General features: G+C 44.0%; 1 protein-coding gene and 1 non-coding gene across 3 annotated transcripts in view; one reads left to right on the plus strand and one right to left on the minus strand.

Annotated features, from left to right (window-relative positions):
- The window catches only part of Ube2f (ubiquitin conjugating enzyme E2 F (putative)), a 57647-nt gene that overhangs the window by 27065 nt on the left and 5299 nt on the right, over positions 1-25283 (plus strand). The window contains exons 5-6 of one of the 2 annotated variants that reach the window (XM_015481649.2): positions 12828-12895; positions 19213-23170. In XM_015481649.2, coding sequence (XP_015337135.1) covers positions 12828-12895; positions 19213-19287 — 143 coding nt within the window. In that variant the 3' untranslated portion in view covers positions 19288-23170. Of the gene's footprint in view, positions 1-12827; positions 12896-19212; positions 23171-25283 lie in introns of those variants that run through there. The other variant, XM_048808852.1, reaches the window with a different exon arrangement.
- Positions 7495-7597, minus strand: LOC125618377. The gene has a single exon (XR_007349660.1). It is a non-coding gene; the product is annotated as a U6 spliceosomal RNA (small nuclear RNA).

Below are 25283 nucleotides of genomic sequence, written 5' to 3' on the forward strand. Positions count from 1 at the left end.
CCAGTTGCTGCCCTTCATACCACCCAACATTTCTTTCTGGTTTTTCTTACCATAGTTTCGTTTGTTTGAATGAGTGAGCATTCTCATGCAAGCTTTTTTGGTTGTATTTTTCCTTTTTCTTCATTTCCGCCTAAGAGTGGAATTTCTGAGTCATAGAAAGATGTATATTCAACTTTTGAAAAAACTTTCCACTGTGGTTGTACTGTATACTGACCAGCCACGTGTGAGAAGTTTCAGTTGTTCTGCACACCTCTCAGCATGTGTGTGTGACATGGCTTACCTTGGTTTCGCGCGTGTTTCCTAGTGCCAGATCATGTTGAATGTCCTTTCATCTACTGACTGGGCCGTTTGTCTGTCTTATGAAGTACCCAAGTCTTTTGCCATTTTTGATCTTATTTTGTGACAGTTCTCTCTGTGACCCGAGCATGTGTCCTCTGTCAGATGTGAGCTGGGAAAGTTCTCTCCTGTTCTGTAACTTATGCCTATTTTTCAGTGCTCTTTTATTGAGAAAATTTTAACTTTAATGATGGGCAGTTTTTCAGAAAAATTTAATGGTTTGTGTTCTTCGTGTGCTGTCCAAGAAATATTTGCTTGTCCCAAGGTTGGAAATATATTCTCCTATGTTTTTCTCTGGGAAGCTTTGTGGAAAAGAAGTTGATTTCTCTTCAGAATCATCCCCTGCAAAATGGTTATCTTTATACTCTTACTACGTGAGTTAGTGATTCTACTGCTAGATATTTACCTAGGAGAAATAAAACACACAGAAATGTGTGCACAAAATTCTGTAGCACTTTATGCATATTGATCCCAAAGTGGAAGCAACACAACAGTTTTTTCCTTGTGAATAGGTGAGTAAATTAATATACGTTCCTACAATAGAATACAACTCATCACTAAAAAGATGTAAAACTGCTAGCTGGGCATGGCACACACCCATGATCCCAGCAACTTGGGAAGCAGGACTTTGATCCTCCTAAGGCAAGAGGATCAAAAGGTCGAGGCCAGTCTCAGCAGCTCAGTGAGACCCTCAGCTACTTGGCAAGACCCTGGTCTCAAAATAAAAAGAACAGAGATGTAGCTCAGTGGTAAAGTGCCTCTGGGTTCAAATCCCCAGTACCCAAAACAAAAGTAAAAAATAAAACAAGAAACCATGTAGAATGCTGATGGCTATAGCAACATAGGTAAAGCTCAAAAGCTTATGCTCGGTAAAAGAAGATCACATTTCAGATAACGCTGCTTTCTAAAACACTTGAAATGATGATCTAGAAGAAAAAGAGTAGTTAAATCCAAAGTATAAGGAAGGAAATAGTAAATAATAGAAATGAATGAAATAGGCAAACAAGAACAGCAAATACTAGTTCTCTGCAGAAATTAACTGGATAAACCATAGTTCACATCATCATGAGAAAAACTTCAAATTACAGTATCAGCAATGAAAACGGGACACTGCTATTTTATAGTTTTCTGTGTCTTGCGAATTTTTGTTGAACCTAAGTATTTTGTGTTTTTGAGGCTATTATAAATAGGTTTTTTAATTTAAAGTTTTAATCTTTACTATATATAATTGATTTTTAAATATATTGATCATGTATCATTTGATCTTCCTGTTTGTTAGTTTTAGTAGCTTTTTGATATATTCTTTGAATTTCCATGGTTATTGTATCTGTAAATAAAAAGATTTTTACTTCTTTATCAGTATGTATGCCTTTTGATTCTTTTTCTTGGTACCTTTGTCATGATTTCCAGTACAGTGTTGAATAGAAGTAGTGAGGACATGCATCTGTCATCTTTATGATCCTAGGGGCACAGGTTTATGAGTCATTAAATATGATGTTGGCTTAGGTTTTTTATATATGTTGGTCTCTCAGGCATATTGTGTTTTTTTTTTGAGAGGTTTTTAAAATCATAAATATGTGTTTAATTTTTTCAGCATCAATTGAGATGATCCTGTGGTTTTTCTCCTCTGTTTTACACTTATTTGGTGAGTTATACATAGTGATTTTTGAATGGTAAGCTGGTCTCAGTTCCTGCAGGGTCTTGATAAGTTACTGAGGGCCTTGCTGAGTTGCTGAGGTTGGCCTTAAACTCATGAGTTTCTGGCCTCAGTCTCCCGAGTTGCTGAGATCATAGGCATGCATCACCATGTCTGGCATTCATCCTTGGCTCTTTTTAGAAAAATTCTTAAAATTTTAGTTTGGAGATAACCATTGTGAGGGGGATAAATTTGCAGAATAACAGACAGCCTTGTCTTGGAGTTTTTTTCCCTTCAAATAATTCTTAAAAAAAAAAAAAAGATGGCATTCTCCTTTTCTTATGAATTCTAGGAATACAATTTGAGCTTTAGAGCAGCAGCTGTCAGTCACAGTGTCATCTGGCTTTTCTTAGGCAGGCACTCACTCCTGTCTTCCTTGCTCCTTGTCAGAACTCCATAATCCAGGGGTGGGATGCTGCTTTTCTTATGGTGGTGCTGAGGGGAGACTCCTGTTTCCCCATGCAGACACATCACACCTGTTCTCAGCTGAGTCCTGCCCTGCCTGGTCCCCAGCTCCCAGGCAGCTTACAGGAGCACTCAGCCTTCCTAAAGTGAATATAAAGCATGTTTTAAAAGGCATTCATTGAGCTGGGGCTGGGGCTCAGCGATAGTGCACTTGCCTGGCATGTATAAGGCACTGGGTTCGATTCTCTGCACCGCATTTAAATAAATAAAATTAAAATTTTTTTAAAAAAAGCACTCATTGCCATGGTTAAGATACATTCTGGTGTTTACCAATAAATGTGTACGTTATCTATAAAAAACCCAAAATGACATAGCCATTTAAGTGCTAAGTTTTTTTAGCATTTAAATTTCTCAAATGTCCTTTTTAGCAGTTATAATTTACAGATAGTAAGTTCTCTGTTCTTAGGTATGATCTGCATTTTGACCAACATGTATAGAACTACCACCTCAATCAAGATAATGTGTCTGTCACCTTTTGCAAAAAGCTCCACCCCTAGCTCTGGCATTTGCTGATCTAATATCTTTCCTTACAGTCTTGCCTTTTCCAGGAAGTTTTCACACAGTGATTCTGAGGTTGCCATGCTGTGGTGTGGAAGGTTTGATGGTGTGGTGAGCTGCAGTTGTATTCATCATATGATGGGCACTCGAGCATTCCCTGCTTTTGGCAGTTAGGAATAAAGCTGCTGTAAATATTTGTTCTTGGGTCTTCCTATGGACCTGTTTTAATTTTTCTTAGCAAAATGTATAGGAATGGGAGCAATGACTCAGGAAAATGTCTGTTTAACTTAGAAGAAACTATTTTTATTTTTTTGTGGAGTAGCTATACCTGTTTGCACCAATAATGCTTAAGAATTCCAATTGCTCCATATTTTCACCAGCATTTGGTTTAAAAATTTTAGTCATTATGATGGGTACATGGTTGTGTTTGATTATGTTATTTGCCTTTTTTAAGATGTCACTGTTACAACTATTTTTCCCTCTTGGGTTTTTTTGTTTTGTTTTTTTTGCGGGAGGGGAGTGGGTACTGGGAATTGAATCCAGGGACTCTACCACTGAGCTACATCCCCAACACTTTCTGTTTTTTAAATGTTTTAAAAAATTTTTTAGTTATACGAATACCTTTATTTTATTTATTTATTTTTAAGAGGGGCTGAGAATCGAACCCAGTGCCTCACACGTGCTAGGCAAGCACTCTACTACTAAGAATCACAACTTTGAAGTTGTTTTTTTGAGGCAGGGTCTCACTAAGTTGCCCGGGCTCGCTTCAAAGTTGTGATTCTTCTGCCTCAGCCTCCTGAGTTGCTGGGATGGTGGGCATGCGCCACCATGGCCAACTAGCACATATTTTTTTAGTTTAATTTTTTCTTTTTACACAATTTCAAGAATTCTTTATTCTAAATATATCTTCTCAGATGTGTGTTTTACAAATATTTTCCTAGTCAGTGACTTGTCTTCTTTTTTATACCTTTTTTTTTTTTTTTGGTACCAGGGACTGAACTCAGGGGCACTCAATCACCTGAGCCACTTCTCCAGCCCTGTTTTGTATTTCATTTGGAAATAGGGTCTTACGGAGTTGCTTAGCACCTCACTGTTGCTGAGGCTAGCTTTGAACTCGCGATCCTCTTGTTTCAGCCTCCTGATCCTATTTAAATTAAAAGAGAAGTTTTGTAGCTATAAATTTTAGTTAGATCTGTAGTCCATTTTGAGCATTTTTGCACATTGTACCAAATAAGGGTCTGGCTTCTGTCCCTCTTGGCAAAAGATCGTCCAGCTCCTTTAGCACCATTTGTGGAAGAGGCTTTCTTTTTCCCATTGGCACCTTTTTTGGCATCATTTGACCTTGATTTCTGGACTCTCTTCTGTCCCATTGTTCCATGTCTAAGGTTACACAAATAACGCTGTCTTGACAGCTGTGGCTTTATAGTAAGTCTTAGAAATCCCATCGTCTGACTTCTGACTTCTGCCCCTTTGTTCACTTTTTAAACATAATTTTTGCTCCCTCTGTGTGTGTGTGTGTGTGTATATATATGTATGTGTATGTATGTGTGTGTGTATATATATATATATATATATAAGTCAGCTTATCAAATTCTGCCACAAAAAACAACAAAAAAAAACGCTGCTTAGATTTTGACTGCGACTGTGTTGCATTTGTTGTAGATCAATTTGGGAAGAATTGCCATTTGAATTATTGCATCTTCTGATCTGTGAACACGGATATGTCTCCATTTTCAGTCTTTATCTGAAGTAAATCAACTTATAAAGAAATACAATTTATTTTTGTGTAGTAACCCTATATTCCCAACCTTGGTCAGCCTGCTTTTAGTTCTAGTAGCTATGCTGGAGATTCCGCAGTCTTCAGTGTAAACTCTCATGCACGTGTGAGCAAAGATTCAGGCCTCCCTGTCAGGCTTTTATTTTGGCAGTGTTGCACCCCAGCCCAGCCTTGGTGTGCTAGGCAAGTGCTCTGCCAGGAGTTTAGCCCCGCTCCGGCTTTCAGCATCCATCCTTTTATTTCCTTTCTTGCCTTACTTTACTTCCTGAGGTTTACAGCACAGTGGTGGGTAGAAGTGGGGAGAAGAAGGATGTCCTTGCCTTGTTGTTGTTGTTGTTTTTAAATATTGTGTAGTTGTCAGTGGATCTTTATTTATTTATATGTGGTGCTGAGAATCGAACCCAGTGCCTCACACATGCTCAACAACACACTGCACCACAACCCCAGCCCTCCTTGCCTTGTCTCTAATTTTCCTGCCAGTTTTTCATCATGGAGTAGATGGTTAGACATAGGGTTTTTTAGAAACTTTAATAGAAGTTAAAGAATTCTTTTCCTAGTTTGTTGAGACTCTTTATGATGAATGGCTATTGATTTGCCAAATGCTTTTTCTGCATTGATTGAAATGGCTGTATGGTCTTTTTTTAATGAATCTGTTTTATAGCAAATTACATAGCCAGAATTTTTTTTAAATGTTGAACTACTCCTGCATTTGTGAAATGATGAACCATATATTATGAGTTATGTGTTGGTGGTATTAATCCATTATGATGGATCGCTCAATTTGATATGCTTAATATTTTACTTAGAAATTTCTCGTCTATTTGTGAGGGATATTTGTAGTGTTCTTATGTTGGTTTGTCTGGTTTTGGTGTCATGGTAATGCTGGCCTTAGGATATAAATGGGCACATTTTCCCTTCCCCTCTGTTTCTGCATAAACCTGTGTAGTTTTAGTGTAAATTCTTTAAGTGGTAGAATTCACCAGTGAAGGCACACCGAGGTCTGGAGTTCTGTTTTGTTTGTAGTAAGATTTTAAGTATAAAAACAGTTTCTTCTTTCTTTCTTTCTTTCTTTTTTTTTTTTTTGGCAATGGGGATGAACTCAGACTGCCTAACCACTGAACCTCATCCCTAACCCCCCCCCCCCACCATTTTTTTAAATTTTGAGACAGGGTCTCGCTGAGTTGCTGAGGCTGACTTTGAACTTGGGATCCTCCTATCTCAGCCTCACGAGCCACTGGGATTACAGACGTGCACCACCACTCCTGGTTTCATACGGTTTCTTTAGTAGATATGAGGTGGTGTAGCTTCTTTATTTGCGTGAGCTTCAGTGATTTGTGCCTTAAGGTATTGTGCATGTCATCCACAGTTTCCAGTGTATTGGTATGAGGGTGTTAATTCTTCTTATCCTTTGAAGTTCTGTAGTCTGCACTAATATACTTTAATTCCTGGTATTAGAATTTGTGTCATTTTTTTTTTCTTGATCAGATTAGTGAAAGAATGATTCATTTTGTTGATCTTTTAAAAAAACAGCTTTTGATTTCATATATTTTCCTGTATTATTCTGTTTTCAGCTCATATCATTGTTATTTCCTTTATTCTTCATGTTTTTAGTTTAATTTTTCTCTTTTTCTAATTCCTTTTTTGGATGGGGAGGTACCAGGGATTGAACGCAGGGGCACTCAATCACTTGAGCCACATCCCCAGCCTATTTTGTATTTTATTTAGAGACAGGGTCTCACTGAGTTGCTTAGTGCCTCACTGTTGCTGAGGCTGGCTTTGAACGTGCAATCCTCCTGCCTCAGCCTCCTAAGCCACTGGGGTTGCAGGCGTGTCCCACCACACTTAGCATCTTTTTCTAATTCTTAAGGCATAAGCTTAGTGCTATATTTCCTTTCCCAGTCCCAACCTTTTTTTATACCTAGCATGTGTTATCTTTGCTTAAGCAGCCTATTTTCTTTACATTTGCACATAATTTTGTATACATGTTTCTACAGATGTATGTTACACATACATTCTTCAGTGCTTAGACCCTCATTCCTTTTTATAGGTCTGGGTTTTCGTCGGTTGTTTTCCTTCAGCCTGAAGAGCATCCTTGAGGGTTCTTGTAGTGCAGGCGTATTAATTGTGTTAGGCAGCTTTCCAGTCACTGTAAACAAATATCTGAAGTAAATCAACTTATAAAGAGAAAATGTTTATTTGGGCTCACAGTTTTAGAGGTTTTAGTGCATGAGGGGTTAGTCCCATTGCTTTTGGCCTGTGGCAAGGTGGCATATCATGGCAAGAGCATGTGGCAACGCAGAACTGCTCACCTCATGCCAGAAAGCAAAGAGGTTGGGAGCAGAGACTAGGGTCCCACTGTCCCCCCCAGGGCACCTTCCCAAAGACCTCTCTGTAGGCCCATGTTGTAAGGTTTCCACCACCTCCCAGTAGCGTCAAGCAGAGGACCAAGCCCAGCATGTGCATCTTTCTTGGGTGTTCCTGATCCAGACAGCATCCCTCATGGCGAGTCCTGTCCGTGGTGTGGACTGCTGAGCCTCCCACTGACAGTTTTAGCATTTGAAGTCATTTTTCTGCCTTCTGGATTTTTTTTTTTTTTAATGATAAGTCAATAGTAATTCTTTGTTGTAGTTTATGCTGTGAGTGTTTTATTCTCTTGCTGATTTTAAGATTTTTCTCTTAATCACTTGTTTTCAGCAATTTGATTATACTGTGATTTTTTTTTTTACATGTATAATGTTTCACAAATTTGCATGTTGTCCTTGCGCAGGGCTGTGCTCCTCCTCTCTGTGTTGGTCTAACTTTAGTTATGTTTGCTCCCAAAGCTAGCACTTTGAAGTGATTTTCTTTTCATCCCACTTTAAGTTTATTGTGCTTTTTATATCTGAGCTTTAGTGTTCATAAAATTTCACATAATCTGGTCAACATGTCTTTATATATTCTGTCTCTTCCATATTTATTACCTCCAGTGTAAGTGAGACCTCCCTCAGGTTGTCGCTTCCACACTTTTCTCTCTGGGCTTGGTTTGGGGTGGCTCTGTTCCTGCAGTGTCTGCTCGCTGTGAAGCTCGTCCAGTGAATTTTAAATTTCAGATTATCATGTTTCCAGCTACTGATGTTCCATTTGTCTTGTTTTTTTCTAATTGTCCATTTTTTTCCTCATTATGTTCATGTACTCCTCTAAATCCTCGCACCTCTTCATAATAGATAGCTGACTGTGTCTTCGGCCCAGTGTCAACTTGCCTGTTCCTGCTTGCCTCCCAGCCCTGGCTCAGGGTTTCTTGTTGCCCTGACCACTCCTCATGCCCCCAATGTTGCATAAGATAGAAGTTCTAGTGTGCAGAAATTTTGCCATTTAAAAATCAAAGTATGGCATCACTCTTGGAAATGTTTCCAGAGTCGGATCCAGCACCATGCATGCAGCTGCCCCAGGTGTGCAGAGTGAGTGGCTGCACTGCAGGATGGATTCCTGCTGCCACTTACCCTCCTGGCACCATTACGTTCGCTTCATTTGTTCTACAGAATTTCAGCCTAAGGTGAAAATGTTTGTGCTTACCAGTGTTTGTCATTCTAGACTAGATAGATGGAGCTGCTCACAAGTCCCTTTGCTGGGAAGCATGTTAAGCAGCACTCAGGCTTCTGGCTCTCCTCCTCTTGTTGGCTGCCCCTCCTCCGTCTGGTCTCCCAAGCTCATCAGCTCATCTTCCTTTCCTACCTCATCTTTTGAAGTTAAGTGCTCTTGCACTGAAAGGCTCTCAAACTCCTCTCTGCGGCCCAACCACGCTGCCGCCCCCCACCCCCTGCACACAGGACCCATCAGCTGCCCACTCCATTGGGATGTCACTTAATATCCATTGTTTAACTCACGGTCAGAGACCTTAGCATCTTCTTTGACTACTTTCCCTCTCCTGCCCCACTCCTGATCTGTCCGCAGATCCTGGTGCTGCTCCCATCTCAGTGTCCCTTCACTGCCCGCTCTGGGCTAACCCTCTAATCGCTCACCTGGATGATTGCAACCTACCCTGCCCTCCTGGGCTCAGATCCCTCTCATGGTTCCTGTCTCCCCCTGAATCAGCCAGCCTCCTGGCAGGTAGTCTGCTTGTCACCATGGACTGCTGACCTCTTTGCCTCTGCTGCCGCCTCCCTCTCTGGCCCGTTGGCCTCTGTGCTGTTCTGAGAATGCCAGGCCTCTTGCTGCTTCATCTGCCACCCCTGCCCAGAGTGCTGTTGGTCCTACCCCTGCCAGTGTCCCATGTGAGATGCAGTCTCTCCAGCCTCCTCCTTCCTTGCCTTTTCTCCTTCTGTTGGCTGTACTCGATGACTTTCTCTTCTGCCACTAGAATGTAAGTTTCCCATGGGCAGGCATTGTCCCCTGTTGACATGTCCCCAGTGCTTAGCACAATGTCTGTCACATAGTTGTCACTCATCAAGGACGCGTGGAATGGAATGATGAATTTAAGCAGTAGGTTGTAAATTTTGATGTTTTAAACATAAATTAGCATTTCATGTTCTGTGAACGCAGGACATTCCAGGACATGTTCTGTGAATGCACAACAGGAATAAGTGTTTAAATACCAGTTTCTTCATTTATTTGTCTTTATAGATATAAATACTGAGAATTGCCAGTTCACATAAATAAGGAGACAGTCTTGGAAGGGGATTTGTTGTAGCTCTAACTTGGCGACTTTGCAGTTAAGTTCAAAGTTAAAACCAATAATCCGAGCAGGTATTTTCAGAATTGTTCAGCTGACTCCTAAACTAGGTGCCCTCTTCAGCGGTGTTGAAAACAGAGAATTAGAAATGCCTAACTTGGAGGAGGCTTTGCCACCCAGGATTCCAGGCCCAGCAGCTGACCATGAGTCCCACCTGCCACTTTTCTTTCAGTGCATCTCACTTTACCTGAATGACTCAGAGTTGAGAAAATTACAATAGTCTTAACTTAAACATTTCTTTACCAATAGAATATTGAAAAAAAATGGTACCACACTCTTTGTATTTTTATCTAAAAGTTGGAGCTGTAGATTTGGCTCAATTTATGAGAAATATCTGCCAAATTCATTAATTGTCAAACTAGTCACTTGCTCTCAAAGTCCTGCTTAACTTTCCACCACTAAGCATACCTCGACAGCCATCTGACTCCCTTCAGGGAGGGGAGGCATGAGCCAGGTGCTGGTAGCAGAATGCACCGAGGCTGCCTCATTGGCATTCGCTGCTTGCCTCTCGTGGGTGGGGGTGCCTTCTTTACAGTGATCTAGATTGGAGTTTTAATGGCCCCTGCCACCAGACTCCCTGTATCTGAATGCAGGACATTCCAGAGCGAACTGTTTTATTTATGGTGCCGCACTTTACCCTTATAGAAATGGGTGTGAGAAGGGAGAAACAGTTCTCCACAGCTCCTCCACCAGCTGGCTGGCCCCACCACTGGTCCTCTGTTTACGCCTTGAAGCAGAGCTTCCCCTGAGAGGGTGGAGGAGCATAGGTCTTCTTTTAAAGGTGGGAGAAAGACTGAAATAGGTCCCTTTGTCACAGGGTCCAGGTTTCTCCAGGTGGAGCCTGAGGATGTTGTGCCCTTTGGGAAGCTTTGTTCTCCAGGGTTATCCCATAATCTCCTTTGAAGATGCCCATGTGTGGTCCCTTGAAGGCAGGAGGGAGTAGGCTCCAGAGCTCCGGGAGCGAGAATTTGTTAGTGGGCAGCCTGGAGCTTTCTCCTGCTGTGTTTCCTTACTGCACTTTAAAGCCCCCTTTGCTGAGAAGCAGAACGTTTTCAGTGTCTGCAGCCATGGGTAGTAATAGAGTCGGCCTGTCTGTATTTGGAAACAGTGCCCAGGGCCATGTTCACACTGTGGTTTTTCAGGTGCTGATTGAGCCCTCTGATTGCCAGCTTGGAGTGCTGGGTGGGGTGGTGCAGAGGGAGTGGAGAGCTCTGCGTCTGGAGTCACCACAGAGAACGCCTAGGGTGCAAGTTACTTCCGGGTCTCCCCACTGCCTGTGAGCTGGGCGTTGGGACTTCTGGGCAGATCTGGTCATTACTAAGCAACCTTGGTTGGGGCCAGCAGCTGTGCAGCTTCAGGGAGAAAGGAAGCACTGATTCAGAAGCAGGTGATTTTCCTCAGATTTGTTTTTTGAAAAAGAAAGAAATTAGAACACTCTGTTCTTGGTTTGCAGTGAGTTAAGATACAATTTGGACAATTATTAACTGAGAAGTGGTTGGGACAGAAGGAACATGATGAAATTAGAACCACATTTCAAAGTCCAAACTTTGAAACTGGTGGGCAACAGAGTTGAAATGTATTGAATCAGTGAAACAGGAAGCCAACCAGAGAGAAATTCAGTGTGGTGGGATGGTGTGGCTGGGCAGTCTCATGGATAGGCCATGGTGTGTGACGTGGGCCCACAGTTGGTTCTGCAGGGTCAGCACAGAGTGGGCTGTGCACCTGCAGTGTTGATGAGCCTAGTGGTAGGCTTCCCTGCCTCAGTGGTCAAGGTCAGCAGGGAGACCCACATCCACAGAGTCCTTGGTGAAGGAGAGTGCACTCCACCTGTTTTACACATAAGGTGCCACTTTAAAAAATTCTCATATCTGGAGTTTAACATTTTTCCAAACAAATATCTTTTCCAAAGAGTTTATACTATCAGTCACAAATCCAGATATATTTTTAAGAATCAGAAATATATAAAATAAAGTGCTGGAAGAATGGAATAGTAAATGCTGTAGGGACGGTGTGGTTAGGCATCCAATTAGAAGATAATAACACCTTATTCTGTGTAATGAGCTAGTGGTCTCATTAAATATAACATGTGAAATCACCAAATTACCAGAATAAAATGTAGGAGAGCATTTGTATAATATTGGTTGGAAAAGATGATTTTCAAGCATGATATTAAAGACATAAAACGAACAAAGACTGATTTCTTAAAGATGGAATACTAGTGTTGAGAAATAACAAGATCAAAAGGCAAACAGCAGACTAACAAAAACTGCTAACAAAAATTAGGCAAAGACTGATTCTCTTAAGAATCTTTTTATATTGATAATCAAAAGATGAACAGCTTAGTAACATGTTAATGAATATTGATCATTTAGTTCTTAGAAAAAGTACGAATGACAAGCAATCTAAAATAAATTGCAGCCTCACTGGTGTTCAGCAGATGAATTTAAAATAAAAGAGAAATAGCATTTCTCTTCTTCATCTTGTGTCCAATTGCTTCCTATCAAAACCTTAGGGCTCAATGTAGCTCTGTGGTAACACAGTTGTTTCCTATGCAGGAAGCCCTGGGTTCCACCTCCCATGTGTGTGCAATCACACACACCCATATTGCAGATTTTTTCATGGTGGTAGATGTTTGGGGGAAAGTTGAGCCTTGGTTTTATAATGTTGCTAACTGTGGCACATTTCAAAGTTTGAAAACAGTCTGAGGTTTGGGAGTCTTTTTCCTGGTCATCCATGCTGGAGCGCCCTCTACAGGCAACAGCACTTGTAGCCATTTCCTGACACCCAGACAGTGCAGTTGGGAGAGAAGGGACTGCCTACGGTGTCTTGAACCTGGGGCCCAGACATTATCCTGCAGCCCACCAGCCCCCATTTTCTGAGGGCCTGCTCTGAAGCTGCACCAAGCACTCACTGAAGAAGCAGTTTAGTTCCCGGCTGTGTCCCCAAGCCTGGCAGAGAGAGGATACTCAGCAAATGTAAGCCCAGTGGCTAGAAGTCATGCAAGTGCTGGAGAGGCCAGGAGGAAGCAGAGGAGCTCACCCAAGCAGGAGGCAAGGTTAGGAGGGTGCACATCTATAACAGCGTGGAGCAGAAAGGACGTGGGGTGGCGAGCAGCCAGGCCCCCAGAGAATGCTGCTCTTCACTGTGCGATCCAGGTGGATCCCCTGTTGCCCAGGTCAGGGGAAGGCCCTGCCCATGTGCCTGCCTTTGGCTAAGGAACACTGCAGCCCTCATTGTAACCTCTTATTCTGTGTTTGCCATATCCTAATGTAGTATTTGTTTTTTGTTTCCTCTTTTTTTTTTTTAATTTAAAGGATTTTTTTATTTTGTTTTGTGTTTTTTGATAGATGAGGGTTACTACCAGGGTGGAAAATTTCAGTTTGAAACTGAAGTTCCTGACGCATACAACATGGTGGTGAGTAGCCTGCACCTGCACCTTGTCTTCCTGCACCCAGGGGGTGTCTGCCAGGAGGCCTGTGGCCACACAGGGCCTTTGCCCCTCCTCACGCCCTGGGACCCAGCACAAGATTGCTAGTGTTTCTGTGGTGAATTCACTCATCAGTCGTACTTAATGCAGTAGAGAAATACATTTGTTCAACAAGTGGTTGTGAATGTTATGTGCCAGGCAGTCGGCCTGTGTATTTCACGTAAAATCTTACTTATTAAGAAAGGAAAAGAAAGTATATTTTTAATTTAAAACTAGTTTTGTTTATGGTATAACACCAAAGTTCCAGAAGTCCATAACATAGGTACTTTAGACTTTGAGAGAATAATAGCTTGTTGTAAGCTATGAGTAGTTTTTACCCATAGGTACATGTTAATCCCTCAAAGACCCTCCTAGATAATAACGATACCAAATACTATCACATCTCTCTTGGCTTTTGAGAACTAACAGAACCATTAGGGAGGTGAAATAAAGGGTAAAAAGCCAATGAAGCACTGAAAGTGGTAAGTAGCAGACAGGCTGATGGTGACAGGAGCCAATGTGTGGGCGTTCAGAGAAGGGAAGGAGGTCACTTTTGGAAAGTGGTGAAGACCAGTGTGACTTCTAAAGAACCAGATTTGGGTTGTCCTGATTTGGCCCATAGTGGGGGGGAGGGTGCTGCAGGTGAGCTGGGAATGTGTGGATCTGTGGTCACAGGTGTGGAAGAGCTTCCCCCGTGGAAGGCAGGGGGCCACTCGGCAGAGAAAAAATTGGAGTCAAGAAATAATGGAGAAAACAACAAGAAGTCTCTGGTTTGTTGGCCTTTTCGATTTGGCAGCGAGAAGCTGTGGAGGATTCTGGGCCCGGGGCAGAGGGGAAGAGGCTGTGCCTGGTGACACACCTCAGGCTGTGCCCACGGCAGTGCCTGTGGTATCAAGGTGTATGCTTAATACAGGATCAGAGTGCAGGGGTGTAAGAGAAATCTGTGGGGGAACAGGGACAAGATGGAGTCTCCTGTTGGCCTAAGGATGTGGGCCTGGGGACACCATGTGCCCCATTATTCTGCTTGTGGCCGCTGGCTTTCTTCTATCTCCCATCTCACGCCAGGTTACAGCTCAGAGCTGCAACTCTTGTTTGAAGCCAAACTTTAATCTCTAGAAATTGATTTTTGCTGCACTACTATGTTAAGAGTTCTTTATAAAGATGAGGGATAGTTGGCAATTTAAGGGGAAAAAAGAAATTTAATTTTTAAACAAAGCATGTGTATTTCAGGTGTTTGTCTAGCCCATCAGTTACCCACTGAGACTTTCCACCTTTTCCAGATTACACACCAAAAACCTTATTGAGGCAGCTTGGGAGGTTGTTTGGCTTAAGTCCAGGTATTTAGAATTGGAGACAGTTTGACTTCTGGAAACCTAGGAGTATAGAATGTAAAATTCTAGGCTGGATATAGGCCACCTCTGTAGACTGTACCTCAAAAGAATTAGGACTACTGAATTAAAGGTGGTAAATTCATGTCACTGTCCTTTGGCTAGCTGAGGGAGAAGTTTAGCATGAGCCCGTGTGCTTCTCCAGCAGGCCTTGAGGAGCCATTTAGTTGTAAAGTTGTTGTTCTTGTTATAGAAAGAAAGCAAAGCGTGAGAAACATGAAGGTGGGAGCAGTCGTGACAGAACGTCTATGTCCAGGGTTTCTGTTCAGGTCACCTCTGTCGATCCTCCACCATTGTTCAGGGGCTGGTCGTAATATTCTAGTCTCTTTTTATGGTAGTGAGTTAGAGCTCAGCAGGTTAACTTTTAAAACTTAATCAAATCTGGGCAAGGTGTCATGCGCCTGTTGTCCCAGCTCCTCGGGATGATAAGGTGGGAGGGCACTTGAGTCCAGGAGTTTGAGGCCAGTCTGGGCAGCATAATGATACCCTGTCTCAAAGAACCCCAAACAAAACAAAACTTACTAACTAGTTTTGCCAGTGCAGACAGCTGAATTGCTGAGGCCAGTGCATGTGCAGGGCTGCCCAGCTTGTAAATGTGCGCCCTTCCCTTTGTCTATACCTGGTAATGTCCGTCATTCTGTTCCACCCACATGTGATTTTGAGAAGCGGAGAGAATTGCAGGAAAATGGAGTATACTGTGGCTAAAACCCCTGAACCTTTGTGTCTTGTGTCCCTCAAGAATTGAAGGCTGTTCCAGAGGTTGACTCTGCTGTCCATGCTGTGGGCCTCTGCTCCGCAGTCCTGCCCACTACAGTCCCCGAACAGAGCAGAGGTGCATCGTCCTGCAGGTTCTACAGATCCCATGCAGTGTCTGGCCATTGGCTTGTCACCATGATTCTGTGTTTCCTTGGTCTCACTGCTGCTGCTCTGGCAGTGTTCTGAGAGATGGGCTGGCCAGGTGTCATGCTCTCTGCCCAAAGACACCCAGAAGAGCTGGGGTGGCCTTTGTTCCTGACTGTTTCTGCTCTCTTTAGGCAAATGTGGGGTCCACAGCAAGGGGTCTCCAGGAGACCAGGAGGTGCAGTGCTGAGTTGAATACAAAAGCGTTTATAATTCATCTTTCCTTATAGAGTTCTTTAGCCTCTTCCCTCTAGCCTGTGAGCTCCTGGCAGGAGCCTGCAGCTATCTTTCAGACGCCTGTCCAGTGCGTAGCCTGTGCCTGTCTTCTTAGGCACCTGTTGCTCATATTTCTGGAGCTCAACTCTCTGCTTAATAGTGTAGAAAACAAAAAGAAGCCAACATGTGCAAGGGCCAGGCTGCAAGTCCTTGGATAGAGGTCATGAGTGTGAGCCTGGACAGACGGCTCCACTGTCGGCAGTGTCAGACCCGAGGCTGGGGATGCGTTGGTTCCTCCACTCCTGTGCCACGGCTTTGCTCACGTGACTTCTGTACTTCATGAAGACTTCAAACACCCAAGAGTTATGGTTTTTGCAGTGAAGGTTGGTTATATGGATTATAAATTGAAAAAAAACTTTTAATTAATAAAGTAAATCATAATTTTAGGAAAACTTGCAAAGAAAAGTGTCCATTCAGTATCCATCCACACACATGCTCCCACATCCCAGCAACTAGAATTCAGATTTCCTGGTGAGTTGTTTTCTTCCTGTCCCTTTGTCTCTGAACTTTTCCTCACAGCCTGAAGCCTGCCTTGTCATCTCTCAATCTTAGAAACTGGCTGATTTGGTTTAGTGACACTTATTGAGCTCCTGCAGTATCAGGCACTATAGGCCCTTAGGTATTCCGGTCACCCTGGACACAGAAGCAAGACTCCTGGAAGCTGATTCCTTGGGTAGAGTGGACCCCAGAAGAGTACTGACAGCCTGAGTGTTGGTCACCAGGCAGATTTGAGAAGCAGGAGAAAAAGAAAGGCTCTGTACTCGTTTCTCTGGTTTCCTCCTGGAAGTGACTCGTGTCAGGCCGCTTTGTTTGTTGTTGGCCATTTCCGCCCTGTGCACCGAGGGAGGGAAGCCAGAGACACTCAGATGACCACGATGACTGCAGGTACCTCCTGGAATCCCACTTGCCTCTCTTCATTTCATTCATTGTATTTGTACTTTGAAACTGAGATGGCATGGCTGTGTAGAACAGAATGTTAATCACCAGTGACCCCCTTTGGAAACAGGGTCACAGGAAAGCTCAGGGTCTCTGCATGGAGCTGTCCACACAGAGCCTGGCAGCTTGGACTCCTCAACTCACAATGTGACAGACACTTACTGTGTGGTCACAGCCTCATTAGCAAGGGTGCCTCAAATGCACCTCCTTGGAAAAAACGGCATAGGACTCCTTGGCAAGCATTATCTTATTCCTGCTCAAAGTATATAGTTTTGTGAGGACACTATAAAATGAGCTCTGTACCATGTGCTTGGAATATATAGTGACTTCAATAAACATTCATTGTACAGTGTGTACTGGGTTAAGCCAGCCCTGTATTGTTGGCCACTGGATGGCTGGTTTTTGGATAGCTTATAAAGCAGACCTTCTGTAAAGGGCAAAGTGGCAAACATTTTAGATATTCTAGACTATGAATGGTCTTTGGCATTTTTTTTCCCCCTAGCGTGGTACTAGGGATTGAACCTAGAAATACTCTACCACTGAGCCATATCCCCACCCCCTATTTATTTATTTAATTATTTATTTAAATTTTGAGACAAGAATTAAACTGATGAGACTGGCCTCAAACTTACGGTCTTCCTACCTTGGTCTCCCAAGTTGCTGGGACTTTAGGTGTGTGCCACTGTGCCCACCTTACAATTAGTTTTATTGTGTCTGGAATAAAGCTGTAAGGGGGACCTGTTTTTCCAAATCGTTAGCCGGGGGTCCACTGAATAATCCCATTTTCCTTGTTGATGTGTAATGCAGAGTTAAGCTCTTAGCTGTATGAATGGGTGCCAAGCACCGAAGGGGGATCCAAGAGTGAGGGAGGGAAGGACTCGTGAGACAAGGTGCTGTTGGACACTTTGGGTCTCAGAGTCCAGGTCCACATTTCTAACGCAGAGCTCCGCCCTGTCACAGCCTCACAGTTAAAGGGCACCAGGGATAGAGGAGGCGTCTGTGTCAGCCTCTGCTTGGGGGAGCTGTGGGGCGAGGAGAAGCAAGGACAAACAAGACACTTGGGGAGCTCTAGTAGCCTCAGCTCCAGGAATGCCCCAGAAAAGGCGCTTGGTCTGGAAGAGCGTCAAGCTGGCCACTCCTTTCTGTCCCACCCCAGACTGTGGCTCTATCCAGCTGTGTGGAGGGGTGCAGCTCTGACCCTCCTCCTCAGCCTAAACACCTTATTGGAAGTAAACATCAAGTCAGCTTTATTCCAGACACGACACGTTTAAATGCATTCCCACTTATTTGCAGAAAACAAAGGAGAGCATGTGAAATGTATTTAAACTCAACCTAAATTCTTTCACCCTCAGACATGTAAGTTTGCACAGTGGATTTAATCACATGATTTTGTGGTTTTGGTATCAGGTAGAAAACAGTGTTTGTTATACAATAAAAGTGAAACTGTGAGTATTAGAAAAAGTAAAAGGAGAGTATTTGGATGGTGAAAGGCATTTTAAGTATGATATCAGAAGAGAAATTTTGATCCCAAAGATTAAAAGAAAAACCTTTCACACCTCAGAAAGCAGCATAAATAAAATTGAATACTAAATGACAAGCAGGGAGCATGTCACCCCATTTGACAAATGGTTGATCCTTTATGAGATGAGATTCTGATGAGACTGTGCCCGGATGCTTACTACATACCAGCCACAGGGGACTGCAGGAGGGCCCCTCTGCCTCCCTGCGTGGGAGGCGACTTGGCTTCCTGAAGGACACAAAGCACTGCATGAGAGCCAGGATTCCCGAGCAGTGTCGCTCTCAGGCCTTCATCCTGAGGAGTTATTTCCTACAAGGATGTGAGCAAAGATATAAGCACTGGTGTGGAATGGCTTGGAGTGGGGGTGGGAACCTGCCTACCGCCCAGCAGTGTTGTTAGACATCAGGAATGCAGGAAGGTCGCCTGAGGTGGTCGCTGGGATAGAAAGAGATGCAGCACGTGTTCCCACTCCTGTGAAGAAAAATGCTGTGCACACACACCTATGTGTGTCTGAGGCCTAGAAGAGTGCATTAGCTGTGAGTGGAGATTATTTCTGGGTGGAATTATTTTGTGAGTGTGTACAATTATAAAAACAAGTGAAAGGAAACTTAACTTCATTTATGTAATTATGCATATAATATTATATAAATAAGTGTTTTTCCTTTCATTTTTGTTCTCCCTTTAATTACGAGTGTGATTTACTTTTAAAATAGAGAGAAGAACTTTATTCTAACATGCCAAGTTGTGAATGATGTTGGTACCTTTCATGCCCATGGGCCTCTTCGTTCTTCCCCCTCTTTAAGTGGACTGGGACTATTCTTTAGGAAAATGTACGTAGCGTTAGCACCTTCAGAAGCACGCAGCCAGGGTAACCGGCTGGTCTTGTGAGGAGCAGTGACGTTCAGCTGTGGCTCAGCAGCTTGGTACTCAAAAGAGTCTGTTGAGCTGCGGCCAGGAGGGCATGGGAACTTTCCCTGGAATGTACTGCAGACTCTGGCTCCACAGCCCTGTGTCCAGGGCCCTCAGGACATGGCCCTTGTAGAGAGGTGTGGTTAGACTCATGAGAGGAGCACTTGTCCTGCCTAGGCAACTGGGACAGCATTCAGGGTTGAGTTAAGCCTGGAAAGTTAGCCTACATGTTGGGCAAGCCTTGAAATTATGGCCAGATGGGGACGTGGAAAGGCTTGGGCCACAGGTGTGACCTAGAGAGGTTGTTGTGGTGACATCTCTCTCTCTTTATGTTGCAGCCTCCCAGAGTGAAATGCTTGACCAGGATCTGGCACCCCAACATCACGGAGACAGGGGAAATATGTCTAAGGTGAGCCTTCTCCCTCTCATGCTCTCCTGGACACTGGGTGAGTGCTGGTCTCTTTGCGTCACATCTCCTCTCAGAGGAGACCTTGAAGCTTGGCCAAGAGTAGGAAAGGTCTGGGGTTCACTGAAACAGCTGCTTCCAAGCCTTGTCTTCCAACTGTGTCTGCAGATGGCATCCTTGCACTGCATTTTGTGGCCAAAGCCCTGCTGGCCTTCAGTACGGGATGTACCTATTGGAGGCCACTGCCCTTCTGCCACCTCCCTTAGTGAGAGGTCACATTCCCTGGATGTTGCTGATTTTAGCAAGAAGGGAAAATATGATTAATGAAGCCCAGGAGAAAAAGTGTAGGTGACAGGCTAAGCTGTCCTCAGTGCTTGCCTTGGATGTACTCTGTACCAGAATGGGCTTGATAAGTGGGGTGCAGTGGTGATTGCCTGTATTCCTACGTACTCCAGAGACTGAGGCAGGAGGACCACTAGTTAGCAAGACCCTGACTCAGAAAAAGAAAAAGACTTGGGGTACAACTCAGTGGTAGAGCACTCTTGAGGGGTTCAGTCCCCAGAATGGATGTGATACATGTAGGAGCCCTTCTGAAGTGACAGCTTCCCTATAAGCATGTGGCCCTGTGTGTCTCATTCTTCCAGTGGCACAAAGTGAGGGCTTGTGCCCCTTCAAAGGGTGATGGTCTCTAAGGGAGAGAACTGGAGAAGATCTGTGGATTAGGTTTTTTTACTTTTTGTTTTTGAAGTAAATTTATCATTTGGACTTTCTTTTTCTGCATATCATCTCCTTTTCTTAGTAAGGCAGTGATGTTAATTGTTCAGACCAAGTGGATTTAACTGGAGAACCACCTCTGGCAGCCGTGGGACTTGGGCAGGCTAAGTATTCTGTGCTCATATTCTACTGTGCTAGGAAAGGAGGCAGTGTGCGTTTTCCGAGCACATATCTTGGGTAGTATGAAATGCTTTGGTTGGAGACTGTTCTTGGTCATGGCCTCCCTGTCCTTTTCTCCCACTCCTCTTTCCTCTCAGTAAACATTTACCACTTTGGAAGGAAACAGAATGTATGTGGCTCTGAGCTACTGGGAAACCTTTTAGACCTTTTCTGGCTCAAAAGTGCAGTCCGTGCCCACTGGCCCAATCAATTTTTATGTGTGCTGTTTCCTTTCTTGCCAGTCTTATTTTGATAGATAGTTAAGCTTACATTTTATGTCCAGGCATGACTTTTAAAGTATGTTTCCTTTAAGCATCGAAACCTTAGAATCTGAAGTCCCTAGTTGCAGGTGTGAGCCCCTCTCAGCTTCCCCTGCTCACAGCCCTCTGACTCCAGGGGACTCGCTTCACTCTGCTTCCGTGGGTGTCTCCTGCTTCTGTTAGAATTGGGACCAGGATAGGAAATCCTACCCTTGTGGTGTCTTTTGGGAAACCAGATTATTAGCAAAGTATGGCAGCAGCTAGCAGGTGGCAGCCTGAGACAAAAGCCAGGAACCTTAATAGAACATTGCCCAGTTGAACCATGTTAAAACTAAAAACACATAAGCACAGTATTGAAAGACGAAAGATTTCTGTGTGTAAATCATACTTATCACTCATGCAAAAGATGGGCACTGCCCCTGGAAAAATGAGTAGCATCACACATGGTGATTCACAGGAGAAGCAGATGCTCAGCCTTACTGGTGACCAGGAAAAGGCACAGAAACACCACGAGGTGCAGCGGGTTGCTGTCAGATGGCCAACACTGAAGCAGTGCTGGGAGCGGGTGGGCCCGAGCAGGCTCTTAGCTGGAGGGTGCGTGTTTGTACAGCTCTTCCAGGTCCTGCAGCCACATGGTCTCCCTGTGACTTGTTTTTACCCTTGGACTTGTCTCCTGCTCTTCTAGGGAATTAACCTAAGAAAACAATATCATCGTGTGTACAAGGGCCAATTCATTGTTGGTGAAAAGTAGACAGTATCTTTGCAGTAGTAGGGCCTGACCGTGCATCTCCTGGATAAAGGAGAGAGAGCCAGGCATGCCTGTAGTGTGCAGAGTTCATTGGCATCCTCCACCTTTGTTCTTCCCAGCAGGCTTGAGTAGCGCCTGGATCCAGAGGGACACATGTCAATTAGTGTGCAGGACCACTTCCCTCTTTAAAGGGTTGCTCTGATCGGCCCTGTCATACTTATGTGCCCTACTCAAGGGGCTGCCTGGTCTTGAAGGGCCCTCACTCTGCTCCTGGCAGAGGGTCAGAAACCCCTTGTTGGGGGATTGGAAGGCCCAAGGTCAGGAGCTAAGTGATTGTGCTTCAGCCTTTTTCTTCCAGAGTCCAGGCTTTCAGGCCCTAGGTGTTCTCTGATTCTTTTCTTAGTAACCTGATGACGGTAAGTCTTGCACCTGATCTCCTGTTGGACCACCCTCTGTTGAGGCCAGGCTAGAACTTCCTCAGTGACTAGAGCACCACACCTTGAGAGCCTCACTGCTGCTCACAGGCTGATAAGACCCATGGCCAGCAGACCCTGAGCTTAGCCTCCCCAGTGGCACTTGCTTCCCAGGTACCTGCTTCCATGTGTGAAGTTTTCCTGCTCTGGCAAAACCACGAGGACACTGACAGGCGTCTCATTAACCTGAGCTCCCTCTGTTTCGCTTGCCTCCCCTCCCTGCTGCTGATCATGCCTAAGCAGGTGGAGAGCAATTTGCATTCCCTGCTCTTATGAGGCTTGCTGTTTGGTAGGTAAGTCCAGGAAACCAACAAGCACCTAACCAAAGGTGACATTAAAAGAGGATGAGCTAGATCAGAACTGCCCCCCACACACACACACAACTCAGTAATAGTCTTGTACTGGACCGTAAAAGCCACTAGGATTTGACAGATGGTTCCCCAAAAGGTATTCAAAAGTTGTAGAAGTTTCTAATTCATCTAACATCAAATTCACTGAAATCTCTGTGAAGCAGAAAGATGCCCATCCAGTTTTTAGGTTTCATGATTTGAGTGTTCTTTTTAAAGTTCAAAGTAAATTTTAATGGCTTATTTAAGTTTGGTTATATTTTTTCTCACTGATATTCATAGATAATTAAGATTTTAGCTTTGATTCAAATTCTAAGTATTTATTTTCTCCTGATCTGAATCCGACTTATGTGGATTTCGTGGATTTCAACATATTTTAATAAAAAAAGTTGCCTTGCTGGGCATGGTGGCACACATCTGTAATTTTGCTAAGTCAGGAGGACTGTAAGTTGGAGCCAACCTCAGCAAGTTAGTGAGGTCCTCAGCAACTTAATAAGACCCTGTCTTAAGATGAAAAATAAAAAGGGCTGGGATGTTGCTCAGTGGTAAGGTGCCTCTGGGTTTAATCCCCAATACTGCCCCCCCCCACCATTGTCTCAGCTTATAATTATGGCCTTTTTATAAAAGCCTGATATCGACAGCTAGCCTGGGGACTTCTATGTACAGATCAAAGTAATAGCATAATATAATAATTTAACAAATGCAAAAATAACTTTATCTCCAACAGAAGCTTGACAGTAACTCAGTTTTTTTCAAAGTATGGAATAACATATGTGAGAGAACACAGTGTGCATTTGCAGCTGATATAAAATGATCCTCAGGCATCAGTTTAAGAAACAGGACCCCACCACACCTCTGAAACCTAGTGTGCCACCTTGCAGCTCAGTCCTTCCAACCAAGGAGTGAATCCTCTCCAGAATTTTACATTAATCTGCTGAAGTTTTCCCTTCTTAGTTTTTAAAAAAAATATCTACTAACTTGTCTTGTGAGAGCTGGTACTGCAGTGCACACCTGCAATCCCAGGTGCTTGGTGACGCAGGAGGCTGAGGCAGGAGGATTGCAAGTTCAAAGCCAGCCTGGGAAACTTAGCAAGACCTTACTTCAAAATAAAAAAAATAAAGGGCTAGGAGTGTAGTTCAGTGGTAAAGTATTCCTGGGTACAATCCCTAGTACTACAAAACTAAAAAATCAATAAAATGTTTTTAAAATGTCATGTGATTTGAGTGTGATGGTGCACACCTATAATTTTATCAGCTTGGGAGGCTGAGGCAGGAAGATCCCAATTGTGAGGCCAGCCTGGTCAACTTAGCAATATGTAGCTCAGTAGTGGTGTATCAGAGTTCCATTCGCATTACCCCCCGCCACACCCACATAAATAATAACAAAATGTCTGTGTGATGAACTCAACATCGTGGTGAGCCCCATCAGTGGTGGCTCAGAACACAGGTTCTGGGTTTGAACGACACACCACTTGCCAAACGTGCTCCTTGGGCATGTTTTCTCTGTAAGACAAGGAAATGTTGGCATTTTATTCACGGGTTGTCAGAGGCATGAAGTAAGTTTAACGACACAACACTTTCCATTATGCTTGATACAAAAATGGTCAGCTTTGGGCTTTAGTTATTGCTCTTTTCTTTTTTGAAACTAGGGATCAAACCCAGGGCTTCGCACATGCAAGGCAAGTGCTTTACCTGTGAGCTACATCCCAGCCCTAATTACTACCATCTCTTGATTGCACAAATGAGAAATTGAGAGTGGTGGAATGCAAGACTGGAAGTTAAAGCAATTTATATATATATATATATATAATGTGTTACAGAAAACTTGTGTGACCTTGGGAAAGCGTTTGCCTACATAGAGAAGTGGTTTTTATTAGATGGGGTTTCCTAGTAAAATTGAGTGTTAGTAACAGGCAGCGACTCCTTGTTTAACAGCACAGGCACATCGGCAACGGGTAGCAGTAGACCCCACTGCTGGGCTCTTGCAGGCTGTCTCCACCTCACATAGCCTTTGCTGAGCTTTTTCATGCATACACATGGGGCTTGACCTTTTCCCAGAATTGTGGATCTTGTTTCTTACTCTTAATCTTCTATTCCTTTTTGTCCTTAATTAACTTTTTCCCTCCCAATTAATGCATCAACCAGCACTCATTCATTTCAGAAGCTGCCTTATGTTCTATGAAGTGACTCTACCATATTTTTAAAAAACCATTCGCTGGTGTTCCCTGTGAAGTTTTTTTTTTCCAACTAGGAACAGTAATTCAGTAAATATCCTTTGTAAATACAACCTGAAATACTGGTGGTTTTATATCAACAGAAGGGAGTCCTAGAACTGGGTCACTGGGTCAAGGATGATATGCATCCTTAATTCGAGTAGCTTTCACCTGGTTGTTTTCTGTGGCTGTGGCTGTGACTGTGCCTGGCCTGCTAGCAGTGTAGATGGGTGCCTATGTCCCTTGAAGAAGACTATTTATTTTGAAACAAAGCATCTACACCCATGGGGAAGGGAAAAGCATAATGGAACTGAGCTGGTAAAGTTGCTGTCACTGAATGTGGCCCACACTTGAGCAGCTGGCAGTGGGGCTGGGGTCTGTTCTCACTGTGGATGAGGAAGCATTAAACCCCGGGGTGGGGCGGGGCGGGGGGGGCAGGGGCGTGCCATCTGGCCAGGGTGCTTGAGATGACCTGGCATGTGGGCCTCCTATGGATTGTAAGGGCAGCCGTGTGGGTCTAGAGACATCTGAAGCTTTCCTGTCATTCTGGCCATGCAAGTCCCACTACTATCACCTGAAATGCCTAGGCATCCAGGTGGACTCTGCTTCTTGTGTGTGAAGTTTGCACTTCATAGCATACCCACCTTTCCTCTGGGCAGTGCAGTCACCCTGAGGCTGGGGCTAGGCTACTTGTGGGCCATGAAAGATAAGCATGTTTTAAGTGGGCAGAAGGTCCAGGAAAGCCACTCTGGAAGGCAGATCTGGAAACAAGGGCCCCAAGAGCAGCAGCTGATGCTTGTGTTTGTGGTCAAGGGAGTCTTGGCTTGTGGGCCAGGTGGGATCAGGGTTTGCAGATGTCTCTGCCCACCCCAGCACAGAAGGCAGTGTCGTGAGCCAGGCCTCTTACAGGGGCTTTCCCTCTGGGGCATCTGACTCTGAAGCGTTGCTTCCCTCAGTCATGCACACTCTCTCTCTTCTCCACAGGAGGACTTCCGGAATAAGGTGGATGACTACATCAAGCGTTATGCCA

This window comes from Marmota marmota, unplaced genomic scaffold (genome assembly GCF_001458135.2).
Source record: "Marmota marmota marmota unplaced genomic scaffold, marMar, whole genome shotgun sequence".
Lineage (NCBI taxonomy): Eukaryota > Metazoa > Chordata > Mammalia > Rodentia > Sciuridae > Marmota > Marmota marmota.